Source organism: Haemorhous mexicanus, chromosome 3, assembly GCF_027477595.1.
Source record: "Haemorhous mexicanus isolate bHaeMex1 chromosome 3, bHaeMex1.pri, whole genome shotgun sequence".
NCBI classification, from domain to species: Eukaryota; Metazoa; Chordata; class Aves; order Passeriformes; family Fringillidae; genus Haemorhous; species Haemorhous mexicanus.
This window is the reverse complement of record NC_082343.1, coordinates 91,310,211-91,334,779: the sequence shown is the minus strand read 5'-3', so window position 1 is coordinate 91,334,779 and position 24,569 is coordinate 91,310,211. Positions and strand designations below refer to the sequence as shown.

Below are 24,569 nucleotides of genomic sequence, written 5' to 3'. Positions count from 1 at the left end.
ACTTTTAAAGCAGTTTAGATGATATAGCAGCCTATGATGAGCCTTCACTGACAAAGAAGTATGACTACTGAAAAAAGCTTCTATATATACAAGTACTTATTTTTGACAACAGGAATTGTCTTTCTGTCTTCATCAATAGCGTGGTGTCACATTTTAAAATTCACTTTGAGCTAAAAGTTGCCTTCTTTGTCCCTGACTATCAAGAGCACTCAGTACTGGTTAATTCACATTCTTTTTTCTATGCATACAGCATTGAATTTGCCCCTCATAGAACACATGTTTTCTTAAAGTAGTGCAGTCCACCTGGAAATATTTGTCATATTTGTGTATTATTAACTACTCTACCATTCTCTGTGGTCATTCACATACACAGGAGAAGGAGACCCCAGAAACTACAGGCCTGTCACACAGGGCTTGTAAAACCATGGACAATATTATTCTGAGAAGTATCCAAAAGCACCTGGAGTGTCTCAGTCATAGATAACAGCCAGCACAAGCTTCCTGCCTGTCAAACCTTATTTCCTTCTATGAAAGGAAACCCACTTAGTTTATCTAGGAAAGTGAGTGAATGCAATCTTTCCAGCAATGCTGTCGATACTGCCTCTCACAGGATCCTCCTGGACAAAATAATAATAACCAGGTTACATGATAGGTGGCAACTGGCTCACAGGTCAGGCACAAAGGGTTCTGAAGAATGGCGTGACACCAGTCTGGTGACCTCTCACTAGTGGGGTTCCACAGGGCTCCATCCCCAGTCCTGTGCTCTTCAGCATTTTCATAAATGACTTGGACAAAGAGCTTGGACTTCTATTGTTTTCCTTTGTAAAGGAAAACAAAAAAAGTTTGCTGGTGACACTAAACTGGGAGGAGCTTTAAACTCCCTCAAAGACAGAGAGGCCCTACAGAGACACTTTGACAAATAAGAGAGCCACGCAATCACCAACCATATGGAGTTTAACAAGGACAAGGATCAGATTCTACATCGTGTTTAACATCTTCAGAGGCAATTTAGAGAGTTAAAACAAGCCAATGTAATATTTTTTTCCCAAACTGACAGTTGGAATGAATGTCGCCACACTACAGTTTCATCATCAAAATTTTAAGCTTGTATTCATTTTAAACATGTTTATGTGTAAATAAGTAATTTGATTCTAGTTAAAATAATGCAACAGATGCTCTTAATTCAAGCAATGTATATTTAAAGGCTGCAGCACAGCTGTGATTATCATCTTTGTGGTAAATGACACTGGACCACAATTAGTTATATATTCATTTTACTATAAAAATACCCTGCAGTTATCTTACTTGATATAGTACTAAACATGATCTCAGTAGAAAAGTAGTAAAAAAAATCCATATTACCCAAGTGAATTGCCCTTGTGTTATCGATTAAAGTAAATAAAACCTTTAATATTGTGCCTCTCTCATCTCTTAGAGTAATGAATGCATTTCGAGTTTGCTTTCTGAAGCTTTTATACTTTGGAGCACTGAATTAGTTTAACATGTATTAAATTACTTACAGTGAATCCTCCAATTACATTAAGACACAATCCTTCATTCAGACAGTTGATGCTGAGCAGCCTGCAGTAGTCAATTACTTCCTCACAGTTCTTTCCAGTGAATCCTGGCATGCAGCTGCAAATACACCAGTGTATTTTAGAGAACTTGCATTTTTAAAGTTAATTGTATTTAATTATGTTCCATAATTCTATTAAATTATGTTCTTGCAGTAATAAAACAAATCTCTTATGTTATTTAAAATAAACAGAATATGTTTTCTAAAAATTAAAAATCCCTTGCATGATTTTGAATAATTTTTCTTTTTCATGAATAATTTCTTTCATTAATTAAAGTATTTTCACACCAATATTTCATAGAATCTTCCAGGAAAAAAAAAATCCAGAATGAAGTAATATTTAATAAACAGTTATTGACAAGGTGACAAGATTTTGGAAAACTATTAGAAAGGACAGGTCAATTTAAGCATCAGAGAGATGTTTTAATATAAAAATGAAAATGTGATAAGTGAGAAATAAACATCAGTCATTGCTACTGAATAAAGAGTAGTATAAATAGTAAATATTGACATGCTTAATTATGCAAATAACAATCAAGAGACAACAATGCATAGTTGTTTACATGTTTGCTTAATTGTAGTTCAGTATTTTCTTTAAAGAAAAAAACTGGCACTTAATTTTTGTGACTGTTTGTTAGTTCCACGTGATGTCAATGGAGTGATGGATAACTCATGAATGTAAAAGGAACTGCAGAAATTTCTTCTGCTTCATGTCAGCACTTACTATTAGTAGGAGAAGATCCTTTCCTGATGTAGCCCTCCCGTGTTAAAAAAAAAAAATCTCATATACACGAATAAAAGAGATGAGATTCAAATGGATAGTAAAGAAGTCTTATTCAAAATCAATAATGGAACCATGTAGAAAAATATTTGAATACTTATATCTTGGTAGATAGATAATCCTTGTAAACACTCTCACTATGTTCATACAGGCACAGCATGATCTCCTGTCTAAAGGCCATTTCTGGTATCATGAAAATAAAAGATTTAAGAAGAGAAAGGAAATGGCCAGGTACTTGAAAATTTGTCTTTGCAAAAGAATCCCAAACCAATAGATGGGAATTTCTTTAGCTGTTTCTAAGAGGTAGTTTTTTTTCAAATTATTCATTTCAAAAGCTGGAAAGAATGAAGACTATACAGAATTACTTCTGGTTTTCGTACGTTTTTGCTCCTAATAGAGATGAGATCCAGATGTGTTGCTTATGTTTTCTAATTTAGAAAAAAAACTATCTAATTCCTGTTCTCAAAATTCACGAAGCTTCTCACAGTTACTCAGCATACTAGAGTAAGGGGTATATTTTCCACAGCAACTTCTTGGGCAGCATCATTTAATAGAAAGCAACTGAGTTAACCTTGCTTTCTAAATCAGTTAAAGATGTATATCTGTGGGTATGGTTCTGAGTCCAAGGAATGCACAGACACATTTAGCATGTCCAGATGCTTAAGTCATTTATTAACCTCAGTTAAGTGTTAAACTGGTTAGATTTAATCAGAAATCCATGGAAACCAACCACAATTCATGCACAGGACCATTTTGGCAGAGGTAACCAGATATGAAAAAACCTTCTGTAAATGGTTATATGCTTTGAGGCTGGTATAGTCACAACCACATAAGAACACTCCAAGCAAGTTGCAATGCACTACTTAATCCTCACCTTCCTCTTGAAAAAGATGCTACATGCAATCATATTTCTGCCATTTCAAGTACTTCACTTCAAACTTCTTGCAAAGTCTATTCTTGACAAAGTTCATGTATTGTAGTTAAAAGGAATTTTTTGTAATAAAATTTACATATGAAAGGAATGTAAAATAATAATAAAAATATTTTGTCTATTTTATTATAATTTTTAAATAACATCTAAAACCAAGTCAGAGAAACTCAATTACTTTTGTTTTACTGATTTGTTTTTAATGATCTGAAGTGAAAGAGTTCCTAGATTTTTTGCTTCAATCTATGATTATTTCATTAATTAGATCATCTAGAAAGACAATTTTAGAGGTGGCTTCTTCTAATTTTTATATTTGCTCATTTTTTTCTGGTTTTGGGTTCTTTATTGTTGTTTTGAAATAAACATGCTAATACCAGGAAGGGGAAATGTAAGCTAACAGGAAAAAAAGTTGAAAGTAAAGTTCCTAGGATAGCACCAACTGAACACATTTTCTCAGAACACCCTTTCATATTTTTTGTGACTTTTTATTATCATAAAGTACATGGATAATAGAAGGAGATAGAAAGCAAACAATCATAGTTAATTTTGATGGATATGCTCATTCACTACCTATTTGAATTTTGACATTTAGGAAAAAATGCAACTATTAGATTCTTAGCACAAAGTTGTGTGTGATATCAAGACTGAAAGGATGGAATTAGAATGCAAGATAGTCATACATCAAAACTGAAGTGGGGAAAATTAAATTGGTCTTGTTTCGTTATATGTTTGGAATGGAAAACAACTGCTTTTCCAAAGAAGGAAGGATATGTTGAGAAGAAGCTGGGATTATGTAGGATATAAGAATGTAGTTTGGGTTTGGGCATAAGGAGAACATAGCATAGGGGGAAGCAAAATAGAAAGTAATGAAGTAAAAAGTTCAATTCAGCAATTATTTTAACTTGTACATGCATCTGACCTAAACACCATTACATTTATTTGTGATGTTAAAAGGGATATGATAGAAAGGGATCATGTTGCAGTATTACATGTAGTATTACACTGAATGTAGTATGAAAAACATGCAGTTTATTGTGGAGTGACTAGACAGAGATATAACATACAGTATTTGACAATGATTACCAAAAATGAATCAAATCTTCACTTAAAATGTTGATGAGCAGCTACAAGTCTCCCAAATTAAAGCAACATAATTAATAGCAGGTTTCCTTTGGGTGAAGTGAATTAAAACATGAATCACAAGCAGAAAGTGTCCAAGCCTGTGAGTTTAGAAAACTGAAGCAGTCTAATCACTGCTCCTATATGTCTCCTGAAATCCTCTGTTAGTCAAGTAGCTAATGCAGAATATGAATTTAAAAAGAAAATTTTGAATTCTTAAAACAGTGAAGCCTGCTTACTGTTGGACTTCTCTACCTGTCAACACCTCCTTTGCATTTCAGCACTCTGGCAAGATTGCAGCTCTCACAAATAAAACTACTGAATGTGATCTCCTTGTGAAAAATATGTAATTCATACTTCAAAATGCTTTCACACCTAAATGCCTCCTTTCAAGTACAGAGGCATAAATACTTATATTAGCTATTTCAGGTCAAGTGGTGGAAAACTAATTTTAACTTCACAAAAAAAAGATAACAGTATTTTAAATTTATTTAAAAAAATTAAAAACTATTACAATCAATAATTGAAGGCTTTGGGGACTGAATGGCAAAGCTAAAGCAGAATACTGGAGATTTTCAACAAGCAATTGGACAGGGTACTAGATAATCTCATCTAAACTCCCTGGACCAGAAGTTACTTCAAGCTCTCTTTCAACTTGGGCTGTTCTATGAGTCTCTGACAGTATAGTAAATTTATTATGTTCTAACATTCTGTGATTCTACCTTTGGACAAAGAAAACTGTGAACATGTGTAAGATGTGTCAAGTCACCTGTTCTGGATATTTCTCTGTGTAAGATTTTAGTCACTTTCTGGAGTTCTCTTCCTCCATCAAGAATGTCTGGTGGGCAAATTGGTTGCTAGGGTTGACTATGGGGATTGAACACTATTCACAGTGTTCTTTCTAGGTTTTCAGCTCCCCTTCTAGAACATTCTTAGTGTTAATGAGCTTATTACCCACCCCAATGTGAAATGGGTTCCTAATTGCCCATCTTTATGTTCTGTTATATTGATCTAAATAATGACTTCCATGCTTATTCTCACATAATATTATCAAAGGAAAGATAATTCAACCACAATGTTTTCCCATAGACATTTTTATTAAACAGTTCCTATGGTACAATGTGGTTCCTGGTACAGACCATTTCTACAAACATTTTGTAGAATTATAAACTATTTAATATCAAGAACAGGGCCAGGATAATTTTTTATGGCTTCTTTTTTTTTTTGTTTGGTTTCTGTTAATAAAGGCAATGTACATCTGGATATTAATTGTTCATGTTATGCATACTTTTAAATGTAAACTTCAACACATTTCCATCCTAATATACACATATTGTGGGAAAGACTGGCTATATAATGATAATAAATTATTAGTTTATATCCCAGTTTACAGAATTGGAAAATGAATGATCACTCTCGTTCTGTGCTTCACATATCTATATGGGAAGATCTAAAGCTGTATGAGCTTGCATATGTGTGTTTGTACGTATATCTGTATTTAGGAGTGAATAAGAATGAAATTATTTGGATTTTCTTCTTTGGGAAAAGTATAAACATTTCTACTTTTTTTTTATTTCAAGTCTTCTCAATTCAATCTCTACTGATGTACTGTAACTCTGTGTTCAATACTTGTATATTTTTTTGAAGTTTCTAAATTCAATCATAATATGTTGTCAGGCTTTTTTATATCACAGCTTTCAATTTTCTGCTTTTATGAATATCCTAAAATTTGAAAAATGTTTACTTCAGTAATGCTTATCAGAATTTACTCAGATAGCAAGAAAAAAGCCAAACAAAGAGAAACAGGATGAATTGTACTCCTTACTGGCATAAGAAAAAAAAAAGTCTAAAAATCTATTTTAAAATGAAATTAAATTATAAATTGGGTCACTTCAGGTACTTTCCAGTGATTAATTTTTAGTGTGTTTTTTCTGAATTAAACAGTTTTTCACATGCTGCTTGAATGATCAATTTAAAGTCTACTAATGTGTGTCTGTGAGCTATAAATTAAATAGGTTCCCCTATCTTTTCAGAAACAAAATAAATTTCATGTACCCTGAAAGGGAGTGACACATGTAGTATAACTGTCTCAGTTGTCATCAGTGTTTCAAAATTTATATATTTCTTAAAAAGTATTAATAAGGAAAAAATTATAGCCCTTAAATGCTTTAAATCTTTTTGTATCGCTCCCAGAGTTTGCAAGAAGCCTAACAGAGTAAAGCACAAAAGATAAATATATATATTTTTAAACAGAAGTTTATAGTTTTCTGAGTTCTCTGTGAACGATGATGTCTTCTCTTTCTGCAATCTGTGTGATACCATCTAGTGAACCAATAAAGTACTGAAATAAATTAATATCCAGTCTTACCGGCAGTTATAGTTTTGCTGTTGAGCTACACAAGTTGCATTATTTAGGCAAGGCAATAATTCACAGGGATTCAGTATTCTCTCACAGAACTTGCCAGTAAATATTGGCATACAGACACATGCCACATCCTATAGAAGAAAGGGAAATAAGAAATAAATATTTGCTGTATGCAAGACAGTACAAAATTTAGTCTTTATGGTGTTTACATCCATTTCTAGAGAGATCCTAACTATGACAACTTTCCATTATACAAAGCAGTCGACAAAATCAGAACAGTTCTAGTCTCAGATAGGTTACAAACTTAATTTAGGACAAGTAGAACAGGCCTTCCAGCAAAGATTATATCATACTTGAATTTGCTAGATTGAAATGTACCAGTTTTAAAACTACAGTTTCTCATAACTGAATCAAGAAGGAGTTTTATAATTAATTTGGGGATTTTCCTTATTTCTGATTTTGTATCAATGTAATGTTTGCATCTCTTAAACACTAACAGTACACAAGGTACATCAATAGCCAAACCATCACTAGAGGAGGAAAAAAAATTGTGTCTGTCCATTTTCACCTTCAGTATAAAGCACAGTCTATGCCTCTCTTTAACAGTTAAAGACATCTGTCAGTTACTGCAATCTCCAATTTGAACACTAAGAAAAGTAAGGTATTTTACAAAGCAAAATATTTTTTAGGGCTGACAGTCCCACCCATATTTTCCTATGTTCTTCATAGGTTTTTTGAAGTCAGAAAGTAAAGGAAAAAGTAAAGGGCTTTGTTCCCCTAATGAAACTGGAAGTGCTTAAGTGTTTTTTTAGAACCGATCTTAAAGGTATCATCAGGAAACTTCAACTCCCACTGAGACATTTCTATACATGTGAAACAAGCTACTACTACAACTGTTTGCCTTTTGCACAGAAAGGCTTGTGTTAGTATATCTAGCAGACAAAATATTCAGACAGGTTACATAACTTAGAAATCTATCAATTTATTCAGTAATTTAGATGTCTCTTTTTCCCTCAGTTTATGACTATGTGTCGCTGCTATGTGATAACTAAGCTTTTGAACTCTTCTTTCACTGTTTTGATCCTGTACAATCACTGCTATTTGCAATAGACATGCTAGTGAAAGGACATCAACAGTTTATTTTGACATACTACTAGGTTTGACTCTATTACTAAAACTTCATGAGTTCTGCATGAATTTATTCTATTTTATGAAAAGAAAAAGGAATAGAAAAGCAAGGAATTTAAAAATTATGCCACATGAAAAGCAAGAACTAGACAATAAAATAAAGATCACAATAAAGATGATGCTTCATGTCTGTGTCAGATGATTTTATTAGGGAGAGGAAAAAAAAATAAAATAACATAGGTAGTTCCTTACATGATTACCACGCAACTGACATAAAATGGGGAGTTTGGGGGTTTTTATCATAAAAATATTATAAACAGGACACATTGAGAAAATCTTTCTTCATGAAGCATGCAAAGCTAGTTTCAAAATTTACATTGGAGCGAAATGTTTTGACACTTTCATGGAACAGATCCTCCTTTAAGGTATGTCAAAGCATATGGATAACAGCAAGGTGATTAGAAAAAGACAATATGTCTTCACAAAGGGTAAATTATGTCTGACTAATGGTGTCTTTCAAAGATCTAGTAACTGCATTGATGGGTAAGGGAAGAGCAACTGAGAACATTTACCTTGACTCCTTTGAGACCTCTGACATCACCCCACACATCATCATTTTCACTAAATTAGTGAGATAGGAGGAAAGTTGTAAATGCCCCATCCCTTGAAGTGCTCAAGGACAGGTTGGATGCATTTTCCAGCAACCTGATCTCTAAGAGGTTAGGTAAGAGGTCAGGTAAGACCCACTGCAGAGGTGTTGGAAATAGATCATATTTAAATGTTCCTTCTAGCCCAAATCATTCTATCATGCAATGCTGTAATTCTATGATTCTCAGTTCAAATAGGGAGCTCTAACATTTATACTTACATTTGGCAAATCGATACATGTGCCTCTGTTCTGACATGGCCTTGAAGAACATTCATTAATGTCAATTTCACAGCTGTGACCAAGAAAACCAGAAGGGCAATTGCAAACATATCCAGACTGGTTATACTGGCATATACCTCCATTCAGGCATGGCTGAGAGGCACAAGGATCACCATGTTCTGCACAAAATGGACCTAAAAGATATAAACATAAAAAATACAGTGTTGGAGTGATGCTTGGAATGCTCTTTGACACTACTTTTTTACTATGTCACGATTCTGTATTATTTCTCTTTGTTGTTCTTGTTGTTGTTGTTGTTGAGGGATTTAAAGTCTTTTATTATTTGTGTGTCTCTAAATGTCCTTACACTGTGAAGCTCCAATTACTGCCTGGGACATCTGTAAGCTATCACCATCTAAAAAGCAAAGAATTTAACATAATCCCAAATGCTTTGTTTGTTTTGGTCAATTAACATGGAATCTCTGGGAGCAACTAATCCCATCTGTAGCAAAGGAAGGATGTGACTGGAGCCATGGTCCTGTGACATGCTGAACAGTCACTGAACATCTCACTGCAGTTACTGTTAATGGAAGCTGAATCCAGTGGATTCCCAGACCAGGAGGGTTCTTCTCATTCCTGTTTACAGATCCAGCCAGTACTGAGCCTGAATGTGCTTTCAGTAAGCAAACACACAATCATACACATACACACACTACAAATCTGCAGGCCATGTGAATCACCATGAAGAACAGCGTCTTTTTCCTTAGGAAAACATGAACAGCAGACAAATGAACATAAGCTGAAATGATGGCTCAAACTTTTTCCTTATCTCTGGCTAGTTAGTATTGAAGTTCAACAATGAACATACACACTCCTTCATTTTCTAAATATAAAGATAAACTTTCATTAGTGGATGCCTCAAGAATCAGCATAGATTTTAAGTCTGTCTGATTTCCATATCCAGATCCTGAACCTCTTGCTGACTTGCTGGCTCAGAGCATGAGTTGTTCCAGATCTGGATGTCATTCTGGCATCTGGCTAGTCTAGTTCAAATATCTATCACTCCCCACCACGAGAGATGTTAAGACAGAGTTAGTAAAGAAAAGAGATTGTTACTCAGTCTCTGTTGGCCTTGCAAGAAAATAATCTGTAAAATTTCCCCAAGTCACCTTCTTTAATTATTCGAAATTTCCATATCTCTCACAAAATTCTCCCTTAAATGTCAGTGAAATTCAGTCCTTGTTCATGGTGGTCTGTGCAACATTTGTCAGCTACTTATCCTGTTACTTGTTGAACTCAGCAGTCTCATGTTATGTCCGGTAGCTTCCCATGTTCTCCTAAATTCTTGTAACCCTAGGCAGGATTTACTTGATCTGTCTGCATAACTTAACATTTATGAACTGACTAAGTATTTTTGACAATTAACTCTTTTTAGTCTTGTGACATCAAAGATAAAAGAGAGTTATATCATCTAAGAATTTATTTCAGTTTACTTCAGGAAAATTATGTATCAAATATGCTTTTTACATACATTTTACTTTGGTGCACTGATTCAAACCACCTCCCTAATACATACTTACAAATTACATCAGAAGAATTATTTAGCAATTTGCTGTAGCAATATTACAGCTTTGTTATAAATTCCTTCTGCAGTAGTAATATGTATTGATTCAACTTTTTGTTAGTAATATGAATTCACCGACTTAAAAATAGATATGCATAAAAGAGTAAATTGTACTTCACAAAAAGAGGTATAATTTCAAAATGGTAAACAAAATACATTTGCTCAAATAGTAAACTGCAGGATAAACAAAAATTATTAATCGCAAACCACCTAATAGATAAGTATATAAACCTCCAATAACTGAATTATGAATAGAATAGCTATCTAAAGAAACTGAAAGTATGTGGATCAACATTTACTAGAAGACTGAAATACCACACTGTCTCCATTATATACCAGAACAGTTAATGCGACAGGGTCAAAACATTTTCCTTTTTATCATTCAGTTTAGTAGAAATACTTATTCCAATAAGGCAAAATGAATTGGACCTATCTTTTATGACAGATTATTCACTTGCCTTTAGCATCAGAGAACACTCAAAAAAATCTTTCAAATTTTTTTTTCTATCCCTCGTCACCATAGTAACCAAATTACAGTACATTGCAAATTCCAGATGTTCGGGCTTGCTAGTAGGGAAAGCTAAGGAGGCTATTCCTCAGAAAAAGGCCATTAATTGGTATTACTGCATATATAAGAGGACCTTAGCAACATGAAGTGAGGGGATTGGTCAGTTCTCTCCTACTATTCAGTTTACTAGCTGTCCTGTTCTACTTCAGTGCAACATTATACCCCAGCAGTACTCATCAATGAGGTTATATATCAAGGCTCACCCAATTTTTTCTCCATTATTAGTCACATTGGACAATCATGGGTGCTCCTTTCCCATCCACAATAGTAATCAGAAGAAGAAAAATGAGCAAAACAGTGATCCCATTTGCTCTACCTAAAGGAAAGTCAGAAAGTGAAGTCTCACTAGGTCAATGGAATAATGAGGTTTTCCTGCCGTTGTTTATAGCCCTGAATCCATTCACTCCTCCATGGTTTTTTTGCACCACCATTACCAAACATTTCTTATCCTCTTGGCTCTCAATGGGATTATTAGAACAAGGAAAGACTAAATGAACAAAACAGGACAGAACAATGAAGACCAGTGGGGAAAACCAGATAAAAGAGATGCCTTTGGTAATTTTATGCTCATTTGTAGCAAAACTACGAAAACAGTATTGTTCTGACAAAAAAAAAAAAAAAAAAAAACAGTGATAGTGCAACATTCTTTTAAAAGAAGACTAAAGCAGCTAGAAGAGGAATAAAAAAAAAAAGCCTGACAGTGGATAGGGAAACACTGTCAGTCACACCATGAGAGATATATAAAGGACAACTGCAGGTTACAAGGATGGCAAAAAAAAAAGGAAAAAATATTTAGCTTATTACTCTTTTCTCCTTGGCATTTCCTTGCAAAGGGAGCAATTTTTTTTTTTTTTTTTTTTTTGTTAATTTGGGAAAGAACAGTGCATTTAGTGGAAATTGGTAGCCAATTATCTAACTAGGTGAAGGGATACTAATTTAAATGAAGATACTAACTCATGGTCTAAAACACAAATCACATCTACCAATGTTTTTTTACAAAGAATTCAGTCTTGAGCCGAAATTTTTCCTAACTCATTGAAAATAATTATGTCTTTCATATTCCTCTGCTTTATAATTTCCTGTATTCAGCATCTTATGTGAAAAACAAGAGCAACTCTCTTTCACCTGAACATCCATGCCTGATGAGTTTGACAAAGTCAATAAATGGAATTTTTGAGAATTAGTGGTTTGAGATTTTTATTCTATCATTCCCAAACCTGATGTCACACTCAATCTATTTGCTAAATAAGGTTAAAAGGTGACTTGATTACAGCTCTTGGATGGGGGAAATATTAAGCACTAAAGGGATCATTAATTCAGATAGAAGTGTGTAAGAAAAGCAAATGACTGAAGAGAGAAGCAGAATGATTCAATGTGAGAAAAATCTCACACATTTTTATGAGAGATCTCTTTATCTGGCTATGATGAAAGAATTGAATTCTAGATTTGCTGTCTTCTCATCAATGTTTTTCAAAAAATACTTTAACTGCATACAAAAGAAAACTGTCTAGAAGACGACATATGTAATATAACAAGCTTTGGTCAGAAGAGATGAATGCCTGGTTCTCTAAACTTGCAAATCTGTTTACCTACTTTGATTCAAGATGTATACAAACCCTTTCAAAAGTTGTGCAAATCAGAAATTATTTCTAAATTCTTTTATTAAAATGTACACATTTTGTCATTATCAGTGGCCCTTGTTGCAATATGTTTAAATAAATACTAAAATTCATATCCATGTTAACACTTACTGACTTGATTGTTGTGGTTAGAAGCAAGGTAAAGAGGGAATAGGACAAAAATAGATCTTTATAATCTTATGTCAAAGGCAAGCCCCAGAAAAAGGACAATATTTAAACAATGCAGCTAGGATCAGCCCATCAGACCAACTAGTACATGCATATTTGAAATTTTTGTACATCTTCTGAAGACCTGAGACTAAAATTGAAATAAAAAATAAAAAATGCAAAGCAAATTGTCTTAACAGCACTGATTTGATACATTTGATACACAGATTTTTGATATTAAAAAAAGCATAGTATAGGCATAGTATGTGCCCTAGATGCTGTGCATGTCTGTTGCCAACAATTTCAACAGAAGTAATTTTCCCTCTGTGAGACTCAAAAAGAGATATTTGCTTTTAAATTCTTTTAAATACAGTATTTGCATCTTCATATGCATTTCTAATCAAAACTGGTGAATGATACCTTGTTTTTCATGTAGATGAAGTTTCAGTGGAGCATGAATCAAAATGAAATCTACTTTAGGCACTTTAAATCTAGGTCTTTCATGGAGTAAAAATCTCTGAAAGATTATAAGGGCTATAATCCTAATTTTAGACCAAAAAGGAAGCATCAAAGCTCACTGATTTTCTTTATAGAAAAGCTCCAATCAGCATACTTGAAAATGGGCATTTTAGAAGTAAGTGAATGAGAGCATTAGCTTCCATCAGAGGTAAGTCTATTAGAGAAAAAATTACAGTAGTGCTGGAAAACTTATAAACTTTCAGTTTTACCTCTTATCTTGTCTAACCACACTGTTCAGAAAGTGGTATAAGCTAACAGAACTGGTCTGATCCTGAGCAGATGCCACCCTGGCTGCTGCTAAGGCAGTGTGCATAGGCTGTCCTTGCTTCTGGAAGGCTGTTAGTCCCTGGGCATAGCAAGGCATCACCCTAGGTGTAAGAGATCATACACCATTCCTCACCTAAAGTCACTTCCTAGTGCCTCAGTCTGTTGCAGAAAGGAGTGTTCAAAATACTGCTAGGAGCATCAGAATAAGACCTATAATGTTCAGATTGACAGTTTTGACTTTTGTCAAGAACATCAATGCTGCCCAATCACTAAATGCCCAGATTTAAAATGCTCTTTCTCTTTGCAGCCAGCTGAGGGTGTTCACCACACAGAAGAATATCCGAGTGTGTCCATTAGCAATGAATTCACTTATACTTCATGGGTTTTACTACAGTAAAAATGATATGATTTCTTTCCAAACATTTTTTGGAAAGGCAGTTTCAAAAATGTAGTGATTAAAAGTGTTTTCTCTGAGGCAAGTTTCTTCAGAAAGTATTAATTCAATTCCTCAACTGCTCATCAAGTTATAAGATCTTGTCAATACTCCAGTTTAAAGCATGTTCCTGATGGTTCACATGCTTCTGTGAGAAGCTCAATTTTTTTGAATTCTTAGAAATTACACCTCTTAGAAATGAGGTCACCTGGGATTCATGGACTTGCATTGTGCATGAGGTTTCTCAACATGGTTTCTAAATGTATGAATGGGAAACACACTTCTTATTAATATCCTAAATGAAAACAGAGCAAGTAAATATGATAAACAGGACAGCAATTTTCTTCATTAAAATTGAAAAGGATATGTGATTCCAAACTAAAATAGGTCGATAAATTAAAATTTTAGAAAGTAGGATACATATGTCAACCATATATTTTTAAAAAATTTTTGTTAAATCTTTTCTAACAGGTTTATTTTGCATGGTAATTTATTCTGAGTGCCCTCTTGACACACTTTTCTTTGGCAAAGTGATAAAGGCTATTTTTGTTACATTATTCTTAATTCAGTTATGCAAAATGACACACCTCTCATTTTTTTTGGGCAGTCGTAATTGTGCTTATTTATGATTTATCTCAATGGAACCTCAACTAATCTAGGGGAAATCAGAAAAATCCTATAAAAAATGTTCGACGGATCTGGACTTAAGGCATCAATATATACATTTGTCAGATTTATCAAATTCCTTGTCTTTCTTTCTTTAGGAGTGGAAGTCAGTAGATGAAGATTAAAGTTTAGATATTTGGACACCAAAAGCTTTAAGCTAATACCTATTGAGAGACAAATAAAGAAACTGTCCTGCAACTGAAATTTCCATAAAAAGCTTTTAAAAATTGGCTGTAACAAGTGTGTTCTATACACCTCAATATTATGCAGTCATGATTATGTAATAGTAAATGTAAACCTTTAAGAATTCTAATACTTACTAGGGGCTATTTTGCTGTTGTCAATGATGATGATAATTGTTACTATCCATCCTATTGGCAGTAATATTTTCAAGAATTCCTCTGACACTAGGATAAATTAAAGATGCAATAATTTATATATTGACAGTGGACAGTTCAGTTAGTTATGTGAATCCAGGAAGAAGAGAATTAAATAAATTTGCCACCAGAAAGTTGGCATTCTTTTATTTCTCTGCTAATATACTTTTTAGAACAGATGATAGGTGATTAACTTTCTCCTCTCTCCTCAGTGTTACCACAGCCAGCTGAGTGATGGCAAAAGATGCATGGGCTGAAAAATCATGTAGTTTAATGAGAATACCCAAACACTTTTCTCCATAACAAATTCTATGATGCATGGCTTGGTCTTTTCTCTATTTTGCAGTCAAAACTGTGCGAGAAGACAAAAAAAGCTTGTATAATCTTGTGCCAAAAAACTTACAAATTTGTACATCACTTTTAAATAAACAATATACATCTATGGGAAAATGCAGCTCACAGCAATAGCATATTATACACAACTGCAAATACTGAATTTAAAAGTATTGAAACACTTTCTCTACTTTCAAATTTTCAGATGACAATATACAGTTGTTTAAACCCTTTAATTTTGTCAAACAGCTTGAACCTTTGGAATTCACTAATTTGTATTAATTTTTATTCTCTTAAAATTCTTTTCAAAATCAGTTTGATGGATGTGAATAACTGAAGCCTCTGATTCATTCGTCTCCATAGTTTCACAGCTAATTATTGTTAAAGATTATATATCTTCTTTTTCTAATCTGCAGTAGTGTGGAAGCAGGTATACAATTACTCAAAAAGAAAGAAATTGACATAGGGAATAGTCTTATCAAAAGAGAATTGATTTTTCAAGTCTTTGACAAAGGAGTCTATCCAAGATGTATACATTTGCTTTTGTTTCATCCTCAAAAATCACAAGTCTAAATGACAAGATACTTCTGTTACAGTGAAAGAGGATTTTGGCTGAGATGAATTCCAACTAAATGGCTTAACAATATTCAGAAACATGTCTGTAGGCTTGAGACAGCTACTAAAGACCTGGGAAATGGATCTTCAGGAGATATAGCCACTTGAAATTCAATAACCAAGGTAAGGCTGAAAAAGAGATGTCAATTATAGGAATATATTCTGGGAAGGTGTGCCCTTGGGCAACTGCAGAGTCCAGGGACATGTGCTAGATAAGGGGAAGTCTGAGACAGCACAGGGATTGAATATTTTGAAAAGAAGCAGGGCTCATCCTGTGGTATAGAAAGTGAGACCAAAAGAAGGCTTGAATCTCAAGATTAGAGAAGCACATCACAGTAAGACAGAAACAGTAGAATGGGCTGAGTAGTTACCAATAGATCTGTTTTGATACTTTTTGTATCCTAGGAGGGAGAGAAAAAAAAATGCTGAGGATACATGTTTAAATAAAAATAGTTTATAACCTGTATGTTGTTGGTGAGGAAAACAGGCTGTTGGTGTTTTATCTTGAGTATTTTGATACTGCTGATTTTTTTTATCTTAGCTACAAAATTTTAAGCAAATTGATTTTCAAAAGGTCTCAAGAGGGTTCAGCTGGTTTAATGTCCAAAATGCAGGCTGGTCAAATGGGTAAAATATGGGGTATGCTGTCAAGTGACCACATCCATCATCTCATAATCCAAATTTATATTCTACAGTATGCATTAATTTATTGTAAATCACTATTCTTGAGAAGAAAAAAAATCCCTAGGAGTACATATGGAAGAAAATCAGAAAAACAAAATAAGTATTATTGAGATTTAACTAAGTTTGTATCTCTGTACGTTCTATTAGAATTGTGATGAAAAGGAAAAATCTGCTTATTTTTCAGCTTGTAACATTATTAGGTACTGAGAACCAACTCAGTATTTTTCTGCTTGCAAGTAAACCAACCTTTGAACATTCAAAATTTCTCAGAACTGTAACTTTTAGTCTCCAATGATCTTGGGCATATTTCCATTCGGGTATATTTCCCTTTTCTTGACATCCATCAGCATTATTTAATGGGACAAATGGGTGAGTTCAAATCCCTACATATTGGGCTGAGTAGTACAAACACCTGCCAGTTTTGGAAGCGCTGTAGAGGTACAATGTGCTCAGTGCTGAAATAAATTCCACATCACTAGTGTTGAAAGAGTAGAGTCTGAGAGTCTCTCATAAAAAGATTAGTCATTCTCAAAAGCTGGAAATATCAACATGGGTTTATGGCTCTAACATTGTGATGTAATTTAAAGGAATGGAGGCCTGGTATTGTAGAAGAGGCCTTAAAAATTGCAGACACAGCATGCAGCGTATGGCAGTACAGGTATGGCATATTTCGAGGCAAGGCACACTTTAGGCCCTGGAGACCCCAGAGCTGTAAACAACTCACCAGTGAACAGTCAAAGAAATGCAGACCTGGAGGTGGACAAAACTGGTCTTAGGGGCAACAAAAAGAACAGTATCTAATATCCATAAACCCCACCACAGATTGCAAATTCAGGTGTAATTTGGAGCTACAGCCCAATGAAGAAAAAGAAAGGTATATGAGGATGTTAGCAAACATATTCATATTATCCTGAGTGGATCCTAGAGCAAGAAATGTAAAACAATGAGCACAAATGTCATATTCCTCCTGGTGAAGGACTACAGATGCTCACAGAAACACCCACCGTAACTCACCCCTGGTGCCAATGACAGTAAAAGGAGCAGGGTAAGATTGAGCACAGCATACAGAATAGGGTCAAAAATTAAGAAGCTTGTATGTATAAGAAGTTTAGAAGCATTATTATTGAAATATTTTCTGCACAGACGAATCTTAAGATTTCAATTTGTACCATAATTGTTTGGCTTTATATTTATAGCTTTTTCTTCAGAATCCTGCCTTTAAATGTCAATACATAATGACACATAATGATGTGTAGCAAGATAATGGCAGCAATATAGCAAACCCAAATCTGATTGAATACGTGGAAAGTGAAAAAAAAAATTGTAGAAGACACTTGCTGGATTAATGAGAAGACCCATTCAGTATTAAGTGAAAATTCTATAGAAGTCTGTGTTTCTCTCCTGATTTTGGAGATTTGTTCCCAGTAATATACAAAAAGCAAGCTCATATGACAAAACTCAGCAATTTAAAAACTAGATGCTCACTCTAACCTCTGTTTAAACTAGACACCTTTAGAAGATGGCTCATTCCATCCAAAAAAACATATCTAGGACTGATTGTTCATGGATGTTTGCTTTTTTTTCTATTTTAACATGGCAAACTAAACAAGTATTTCAGGTTAGATACCAAACTAGAGATCTGATGTCTCATAAAATGCAGTCAAAGTTCACTAAACAAATGGATTCAAGCTAATCAGATAATAGACTTTTACAACAGATTCATCCTCAAAAGCATTCCCATTCTAACAATCTCCAAAGGCTAATTGATAAAAATAAGTTTCTTGAGTCTGTTGCTTTTACTGACAAAGTGGTAAAATGTATTTTGAAGTGATCGGCTCCCCTTTTCAGTTTGGAAAAGGGTCCCATATCTTGGAAGAAAAGCAACTACAAATATGAGGCATTCCTATCTATTTAGGGATTTTATTCATGCATATACTTAGCAATAAATTAAAATGGGCAATAATTATGCAACCTTCCATCTTCATATATAGTGTTTTTATCTGCATCTGTAATTTTGATTCATTTTCATGATTTTCATTCATGAAAAATGCCCTAGATTTAAATTATCTAAGTTTGTTTTTATTGATACTAAGTTTGAACAGTGCAGCAAATAAGTTTTATTTTCATTTATAATAAAGGGTTTTAAATCTATTAGCAAGAAAAACCAAAGGAATTCTCAAAGATTTCTCTTAAGTTTCAAAACCTTTTGAAATAGTGACTCTATCATAATTAATTGGTGGTCATTATCTCCTTGAAAGATAAATTTGGCTTTTGTCTATTTAGTAGCCTAGAAATCATGGATACACAGCATGGAATTCCCTTTAAATGAAGACAGACATTTTACTTATATATTTGGAGCAATATTGATTCTATACACTGGGCTTTATCCCTCCTGGAGATAGTGATATTGTTTGTAAAATAAACAGTATCACAAGCAATATATGCTGCTAATTCCATAAAATAAATAAATGAGTCTTACTAAATTTGAAATGTGTGTAGCCATCAGCTTTTCAAAGTGAAAAAAAAAGGACTGCATGCAATCTTTGATGTTTTCTAGTGTTTGAATTTCATTCATGAATTGAGTAGATTAGGCCTTGTGTTCTGTTGACACATGGTAGGAAGTCAATAAACATTCAGCTACTTTGAAGACACATTGTGTCAAACCATCAATTTCCATACTTTGAAATAAATCATATTATAGACTCTAAATCCTATGGTCCTTTGTATTTTAATCATTATGAAAAATATAGTTCTTTGTATTTTAATTAATTATGAAAAATATTATAATGACCACTGTACTCACACATTTTTGTATTGATTGCCTGCCATGACGATTTGCTTCCATCAAAAATTTTAATGAAACATTTTTAGAAAGTTCTTTGTTTACCTTCTTGCATGTGGATGTTAGTACTAATAGTTTCCATGAAAGATGAAGACATTGCAAAGCAACATTGTGCAAATCTCATGTTATATAACTGTAAATTGCTCTTAATGACACAGATTTGCCATGTGTTTTACTTTTGGGTTTATTTCTATTGGGAAACTAAAAATGGTTTGTAATATTCACACTTAGTTTAAGATAATTTCACCACAGACATCATGGAGTGTAAGCACAGGGGCACTAGGAAGTCTTTAGTCCAACCTCATGCTTGAAGCAAAATGAACTATGAAGTCAGGCCAGATTAGTCATGGTTTTATCTATCCTAGTCTTCTAAGTCACATAAAAAAGAATTGTAATCTCTCTGTGAAACCTGTTCCAGTGTAGGATATCCCACTGTTTCCTTCCCAACTCCCTTGGGCACTCCCAGACTCCTTGCTGGTAGGGTGGTGTAAGAAGCAGAAAAGGCCTTGATGCTGTGCAAGCCCTGCTCAGCAGAAACAAAAAACCTTCTGTGTTATCAGCCCTGTTTCCAGCACAAATCCAAAACAAATCCACATACCAGCCACTATGAATAAAATGAACTCTGCCCCAGCCAAAATTGGTACATCTGCCTTTTGTGCAGAGATAGGCACAAATGGGCCCTGCCATAGGATAAGATTTTGAGACAGGACTCTGAAGTGTTATATTTTGAAGATAAAACTGCAAGAAATATTGAGTCATTTGTAAATGTTAATGGTAAATTCAGATGTGATGTGGAACTGCAAGTCTAACATTAAATAAGTTAATTTGGTTTTTATTTATAATAATAATATCTTGCACTATACCCTTTATTTTGAGATTTTAAACATGTTCATCTTTCTATGCCAATCCTGAAGAGTAAAGAAATCTGTGCAATGAATTCTAATATCCTTTCTCCATCAATCGTAATTAATCACTACCCTGGAGAGAAAGATTAGTATACTCAATAGTGGTGTTATCAGTCCTGTGACTTTGTGTCTGGAAATATTTCCCAAAGCACAAACTTCTGGTGACATGTCATTATGCAAGGAACTTCACTTTAATTCTTAGAGAAAGTTTGTATGACAGGTGAAGAGAGTTGCAAGTGAAAAAGTTAAGTACTTGTTAGATCATTTTGTTACTAGGTATAAAATGTCAGTATAAGTTAGTATATGTTAAATTATTTTTAAAAGTATGCAAATGAGCAGCATAAAGGAATGCCATCTGTCTTAATTAATACCTTTTTTTTTTTGTCACAAAAACCTTTAAAAAACAGCAAAATTAAATATTTGAGAATTTAGAAAACAAAACAAAAATTCTGGTAGGACTAGGAAATGGATGTTTCTTCCCAAGTACTTTTCTTACAGCTGATATATCTGATTTTAAAACTACTCAGAGTAGTGGTTAAGATTAGATATTAGGATGAAATTCCTAACTGTGAGGATTGTGAGGCTCTGGTATGGTGTTCCATCCCTGGAATTTTCCTAAGCCAGGTTGGATGGGGCTTTGAACAACCTGATCTAGCAGACTGTGTCCCTGCCCATGGCAGGGGTCTTGGAAATAAATGATCTTTCAAGTCCTTTCCAACACAAACCATTCTACAGCTCTATGATTCAGACTGAAAAAAACCCAAATGCAATCTGAATTAGTGAATTCAGTCTGACTCAACATGCAGTATTATCAGTCAGGCCAGCTCTGTTGAAGCTGCCATGTTGGTTTTTTTCATTGCATGAATTTTTAGAAATTAACTGAGAATTGTAAAAAATAGCTAAATGAATTTTTGAGCTATTTAAGTGCTACATGATAGTATCACTGTAACTCATGCCACAGGACTAGAGCTACATCTCCAAACACACTGCTCTTGAAAACGGAACCAAAAAGCAAGAAAGTTTCTAAATACTGCTTATTGTCTCACTTGTTATTTAACAACTAATGTTATGTTTTTCTTGGTGTTTAGGCTGAGGATTATCTGGAATATCAAATGATTAAAGTAGTATGGATATAAAACAAAGAACTAAAGGAAGTAAAAAAATGTCATAGGGAACTCAAAGCTCCATATGGTGTAGACTTCTGGATTACAACTGTGATGTTTATAGAAGGCATTTTTTCCTCCTGTATCTCAAGTCTAGAATTTATTTTTGCTTGTATTTTGTTGTTGTTGATGTTTGTTTGGTTTGGTTTATTTTTATTTTACATTATTTTTTTTATTTTATTTAAATACATTTTTCTAATCACAGACCACTTTCTTTTCCCAGACTGCCAGCTGAAGCCTTATTCCTCAGGCATGAAGAGCTATTGTTTGCCTGGCAAAGACTGAAGGATGGAAGTGTGCCCTCCTCCTCAGGGGCCATCTCCAGAGATGAAGCTGGAGCAGGGGAGGCAACAGTTAGGAAACCCAGCTCAGACCAAGGTGAGTCTGCCCTGCTGGGTCAGTACAGAGCCTGAAGCCTTCAACATTAAATGGCAAAAATCAAGCTTTACAGTCTCTCACAGGCTGAAGAAACTGCCAGCCAGCTAATCAGTAGTGTATTTACCCTCTAACTGGCAAGACGAAAAGGTAATCTGGTATAAATACACTGAAGAATTTATGGCATCCTCTTTAAAAAGCACTTCAGATTATCTATCAACCTATTGTCTTGCTATCCAAAACTGTGTCTTCTTGATTTTATTCATTCTGCTATGGAAAAATGTTCAGTTGTCATTTTATGCAGAACACTGATTTACAAGATAAAGACTTGCAAGTTACATCCATCCTCAAAGCTCACATGATCTGACAAGCCAAAAAGCCAAGGGGTATAATTCTGACATATTTTGAAATTTGTCATTTGTTCTCTCTTCATGTCCTTGCATTTTTTGCTTATTTATAAATATATTCTGTTTCTTTTTAATTTTTATTTTTCCTAGGATAGAGTTATTTTTCTTCACAATTGTATGTATGAGGCTGTGTTAAGGATTTGTGCTAAAAACAGTGTTGATAACACATGAGGGTTATAGTTATAGCTAAGCAGTGCTCACAGGGTCAAGGCCTTTTCAGGCTGTGCAGAGAAATTGTGGCTGTCCCCTTCCTGGAAGTGCTCAAAGACAGGTTGGATAGGGCTCTGAGCAAACTGATCTAGTGGGAGTTTTCCCTGCCCATGGAAGGAGGGTTGGAGTTACATGACCTTAAGGTCTCCTCCAACCCAAACCATTCTATGATTTGCACGATGCCCCACTGTCATAACTAGGCATTCCCGAATGAGTAATAATTAGCATTGACTCCATGATTCTCAGAAGGTTGATCAATCACTTTATCATACTATGCTTATTAAGAAACCCATTGCCCTTACTGACAGTCACAATAGAGGTGGACACAATTGGTCCTTCCATCTAAACACCATCACTAATGGCCAATTAAGAAATCACCCTTTGGTAGATAAATCTCCATAACACATTCCACATGTTTACAGCAAGGGCAGCAAGTGAAGATAAGAATTGTTTCTCATTCTTTTCTCTGATCTTCTCACAGCCTTTCCCCAGGACAATGCCTGGGAAAGTTTTGCATTGCTCTCTGTGGCCAGAGAGCTGCTACCACACCCCACCACTGAAAAGGCTGGATGTGCATGAGAAGTTGGGAGGAGACACAGAGGGGACAGCTGACTCCAACCCACCCAAGGGATATCCCAGACCATATGACTCTGTACTCAGCAAAAAGAACTATGGGGAAGAAGATACTAGTGGAGGGACATTTTGACTTTCTGCATTTGTTGTCCCAAGTGACTGTAACATATGGAGCCCTGCTTTCCTCAAAACAGCAGAACATCTCTTTCAATTCTGTCCCTCCTTTTGACTTGGATGCCCTGTTTCTGGGTTTGATTTCTTGGCTAATAGTTCAGCCATCCTAGTTCCTAGAAAGTTCTCTCCAATACCACTGACTCATGTCTATCTGATGCTTACTCCTCTCCAGTAGTCTTTTTCATAAGTTGCTGTTCACTGCCTTTTTGTCCTCTTTGCTACATTGCCATGTTAAGGCCTCTACTCCATGTCTGCTCAGCTTTTGACTCTGGAAGAAACAATCTTTCGTCTTTTTTTTAAATAAAAGGGCATGTTAATTGAGATTGAGGAACTAGACTAATTATTTGTTACCCACATTTTTAAATGCCCTGCTGGATGGGTGCCACTATTACATAGTACTCATTTTGCTAATTTAAAATGATGCTGCTAGTGTCGATAACTCTGACTCCTTTATAGTTCACTCTCTCTTCAGCCTGACCTGGGACTGCCCTGTTGCATAGTATCATTTAAAAATTTGGAATATTTTAATACTTTGAGTGTATAAAAATGAAGAAGCTACTGCTGATCTTGCATTTCTCTAAGATGAGATATATTTACAATTAATATTATTTCTATAAATATACATTGAAGTTTTTTTTTTTAAAGAATATTCTGTTTATCTCTCTAAATCTCTTATTCCCAGAAAAGGTGTTTGGGCATTTGTGTAGAGAGGCTGACTTTAGGAGATTCTCTTAAGCAAAGATGTAAAAGTGCTGTAGTTATTGATGCAGTACCACAATCAAATATACAAACAGTGAAATCTATGCATTTACAGGTATTGAGTATGGGCTTATACTTGTGAACATTGAATAAATTGTGATTGTTTTGACTAGGTAGATAACATGCTAAAACATTTAGAATGTTAATACACATGATAGGTTTTGGGCTCTAGGTTCAAAATTATAGTTGCTTTTTTGTGATCATGATCAGTGTGCTGGAAGGCTTTCAAGGGATTTACATGCTCAGAACACTGTCCTATTATGTGTATAAATCATTGTGAAGAAAAATTAAAACAAGGACTGAACTCTTGGAAATATGTCAAAATTTCCAGGGTCATTTTCTCCCTGAAGAGTGATAAAAGCTCTGTATTAATGGCTTGTTCAGAACTAGTAGAATTATTTTGAAGCATAAACTAAATAATCAATCAATAATCATTATCTGCCCTGCATTGAACTTTGTCTGTTTTGCAGGCAAGACCATCAGTGTCCAGCATGGATTCCAAATGAATCATGGGTTAAAAGCC

The 24,569-nt window shown here is 34.4% G+C and overlaps 1 protein-coding gene across 1 annotated transcript in view; it reads right to left on the bottom strand.

The window, feature by feature from the left end:
• Window positions 1-24,569, bottom strand: part of EYS (eyes shut homolog) — a 702,981-nt gene that overhangs the window by 652,985 nt on the left and 25,427 nt on the right. Inside the window, exons 3-5 of the mRNA XM_059842660.1 lie at window positions 8,766-8,959; window positions 6,773-6,900; window positions 1,521-1,635 (exon numbers count right to left, since the gene is read on the bottom strand). Of these exons, the coding sequence (XP_059698643.1) occupies window positions 1,521-1,635; window positions 6,773-6,900; window positions 8,766-8,959 (437 nt within the window). The remainder of the gene's footprint in view (window positions 1-1,520; window positions 1,636-6,772; window positions 6,901-8,765; window positions 8,960-24,569) is intronic.